Below are 2,982 nucleotides of genomic sequence, written 5' to 3' on the forward strand. Positions count from 1 at the left end.
GGCAGTACCCCGCCGGGGCACCCCCTCCCTGCCAGCCCCAAGCCGAGGACTCTTGCCCCTTTCCAGGCCCCCACAGGGAGCGGGGGGCTGCCGCAGCCCTCCGTAGCCCCGGCGTGTCTCCGTGCTTCCCCCAACCCCGGGGAGGGCCCCCAGCCTTGTGCAGCGGCTGCTCGAGCCCCCTCGGCCGGCCCAGCCCTCGGGCTTTGTTTGCTTTGCAATTAGCCCGGAGATAAGGCTGGATGAAGCAGGGAGAGCCCTGGCTGCCCGCTGGGCTTTGCCCTTGGCGAGGGCTCCTGAGCTCAGACACCGGCCTGGGGGTTCCGAAAATATGGCCCCATATGGAGGCAAAGCCAGTGGCCAGGGAGGATCTGACCCCGGCCATGCGGCTTCTCCGGCTGGCAGGAATTTTGCCCGCGGATCCTGTCGATGGGGCCAAAACTGCCGCTTCTCGCACGACAGAAAGTCAGCCCAGATCTGCAGGTACTTCCAGAGCGGGTTTTGCAGCTATGGAGAGCGGTGCAGGTAAGGGGCAGTGAGGAGGGGGCCTGAAGCCACGAGGATGGGCTGGGAGCCAGGAGGTGTCATGCTGGGCTGACGGGACCCTCTGTCTGTCCGTCCCTGGGCTTCTCCAGCTACCAGCACATCCAAGAGGAGCCGGTGCCAGTGGGGACCCGCTATGGTCCCGTGCCCACCCAGCCCCCCAGCCGCTGGGGCTCAGAGCCCGGCCGTGTGCCTGCGGCAGTGGCCCAGGGCTGGGGGGGAGCCCGACGCAGCTCAGCCCACCCTGTCCCCAGCATGACGCACATGGCCTTCAAGTTCCCAAGCGTGGAGGTTGAGGAGGAAGAAAAAGACAAGGAGAACATCCCAGCACCTGATAACATCCCCCGTGGGGCCGTCGGTGGAGAATTTGTCCCTACACAAGCTCGGGGTGCCTCAGGTAGGTGCTAGGGTGCCCGGGGACCAGCAGGGCTGAGGATACCAGGGTGGTCACAGTGGAGCATCCTGTGCATGTGTCTGTCCTTGACCCAAATCCTCCCCCCTCCATCTCTGGGCAGGGCCCAGCTGGGGCTGTGGAAAAGCTCTCCTAGCAGCTTTTTTCGGTGGGGACCTTAACTGCTAAGCCTGTGCCCTCCGAGCAGCCAGCCTGCCTCTTTGATGGTGGGGCAGGATGTGCTTTTCCCCTCTAAGAGCTCTCCTGCCTGCAGGCTCCCAACCGCGAGGGCTGGGACTGGATCCAAATTCTCCTGACCCCAGAGAGGCAGTGGTGGAGACAGCGACATGGACTGATCCTGCAGAGGTAGGCTTGGAGGTCTCCTGCGGCCAGGCAGTCCCTGTCACCCTGCGTCGGTCCCCTAGGCTGGGGCAGTGATGGAGCCAGGGGGTTACAATGCCATGCTGCTCTGCTTGCAGGTCCCCACGGAGCTGGGCGCTGTGGCAGCCCCAGTCTCCACTGCAGCGCTGAGGACCCGGAGCGAGGCCGTGGTATGTGGCATCTGCATGGACCGAGTATACGAGAAGCCGCTGCTGGAGGAGCGGCTTTTTGGGATCCTCCCGAACTGCAGCCACGCGTACTGCGTGGGCTGCATCCGCAAGTGGCGTCACAGCCGGGACTTCCAGAGCACGGTCATCAAGTGAGTGGGGATCGGGACATGGCAGGGTGGTCACCGTCACCCTTTCTGCACCCTGAAATCCTTCCTTGGGTCTGGCGATGTGGCTTTGGGACTGGAGCGACTTTCCTTCAGGAACAGGCGCTTGGGAGCTGTGATGGGGACGGGGATGCTGGATGAGGCCGTGGCGGTGGGACCACCCAGCATGGGTGCTGAGCCCGTGCTCCCTGCTTCCTTTTTGGGAGACCCACCTGCACCCATTACCTTCACCCAGGGCCTGCCCGGAGTGCAGGGTCACCTCCAGTTACTACATCCCCCACAAATACTGGGTCTCGGACGTGGGTGAGAAGGAGAAGCTCATCGAAACCTTCAAGGCGCGGACGGGGTGAGTGCGTGGCGCTGCAGGGCTGCAGGCTCTGTGCTGCTCCGGGAGCTGCGCTCTCAACTGTGCTTTGAATCCCACAGGAAAATCAGGTGCAAGTTCTTTGCCCGGAACCGTGGCCGCTGCCCGTTCAAGTCAGACTGCATCTACCTGCACGAACTGCCCGCCGGTCGGCGGCCGTGGCGCAGACGGCAGCGGCCGAGGGTGCCTGTTGTAAGTGGGGTGGCATGTCCCGGGGGGGGGGCTGTGCAACATGGCTCGAGGCCGGGGCTCATCCTCTCTCCTGTGCTGCAGGAGTTCAGCCCTTCTCCCTCCGAGAGCTCTGACGAGGAGGACGAGGAGCTCTGCATGCTCGAATGGGCTCTCACCCTGGCCCTGATGGAGACGGACTTTCGGTACTCGAGTTATGGCCACGAGATGCTTTTCACCGACTTCAGCGACTCCGACTAAGCCATGGGCGGCCCCGCTGGTCCTGGATGCTGTTGGCGGCAAGGAAATGTCTTCTGGGAGGGGGAAGCATCCGCTTTTGTTGTGTTTAGCTGCTCCCGGCATTGGTTTGGGGTGGCTCCAAGCGTGGAGAGTGTTGCAGGGGTGGGGTGGGATGGGGAAATGGTCTGGCTGGTATTTGTCAGCCACCCCCATGTCGATGGCAGGTCTCACATCCCCGCTGCCCCCAGGAAGCCGAGGGGTGACAGAGCTGCAGGGGTCTTGGGGCAGTGGGGCACAGCCCCCCCCCTTCTCTTGCCCTCACCTCGTTGGTGGTGCAGCGCTCTGCACCCATGGGAGACCTCGTGGGAGCCAGGGCGAGGGGCTGGGCTGGGTGCTGGGGGGCAGTGGGGGTTTTTAATGCACACGGGGCCCGGGCGAGGGGAGCCGGGCAGCTGTGGGGCACTGTTTTAAACTGCTTTTAGCCAAATCTGGAAATTCTGAAATAAAATGGGCTGTGTAAAGTAACGCTGCCTGGGGGCTCGCCTTCCGGCGGTTGTGGGAGGC

General features: G+C 63.7%; 1 protein-coding gene across 1 annotated transcript; it reads left to right on the forward strand.

Moving 5' to 3' along the window:
* Positions 1-328: 328 nt before the first annotated feature.
* Positions 329-2,439, forward strand: LOC103893725 (probable E3 ubiquitin-protein ligase makorin-2). Its single transcript, XM_019470331.1, has 7 exons — positions 329-522; positions 633-937; positions 1,206-1,297; positions 1,411-1,631; positions 1,882-1,992; positions 2,073-2,193; positions 2,287-2,439. Exons 1-7 carry the CDS (start codon positions 329-331, stop codon positions 2,437-2,439), a joined length of 1,197 nt encoding a protein of 398 aa, XP_019325876.1.
* Positions 2,440-2,982: the final 543 nt, after the last annotated feature.

The sequence above is a fragment of the Aptenodytes forsteri genome, unplaced genomic scaffold, assembly GCF_000699145.1.
Source record: "Aptenodytes forsteri isolate BGI_AS27 unplaced genomic scaffold, ASM69914v1 Scaffold142, whole genome shotgun sequence".
NCBI classification, from domain to species: Eukaryota; Metazoa; Chordata; class Aves; order Sphenisciformes; family Spheniscidae; genus Aptenodytes; species Aptenodytes forsteri.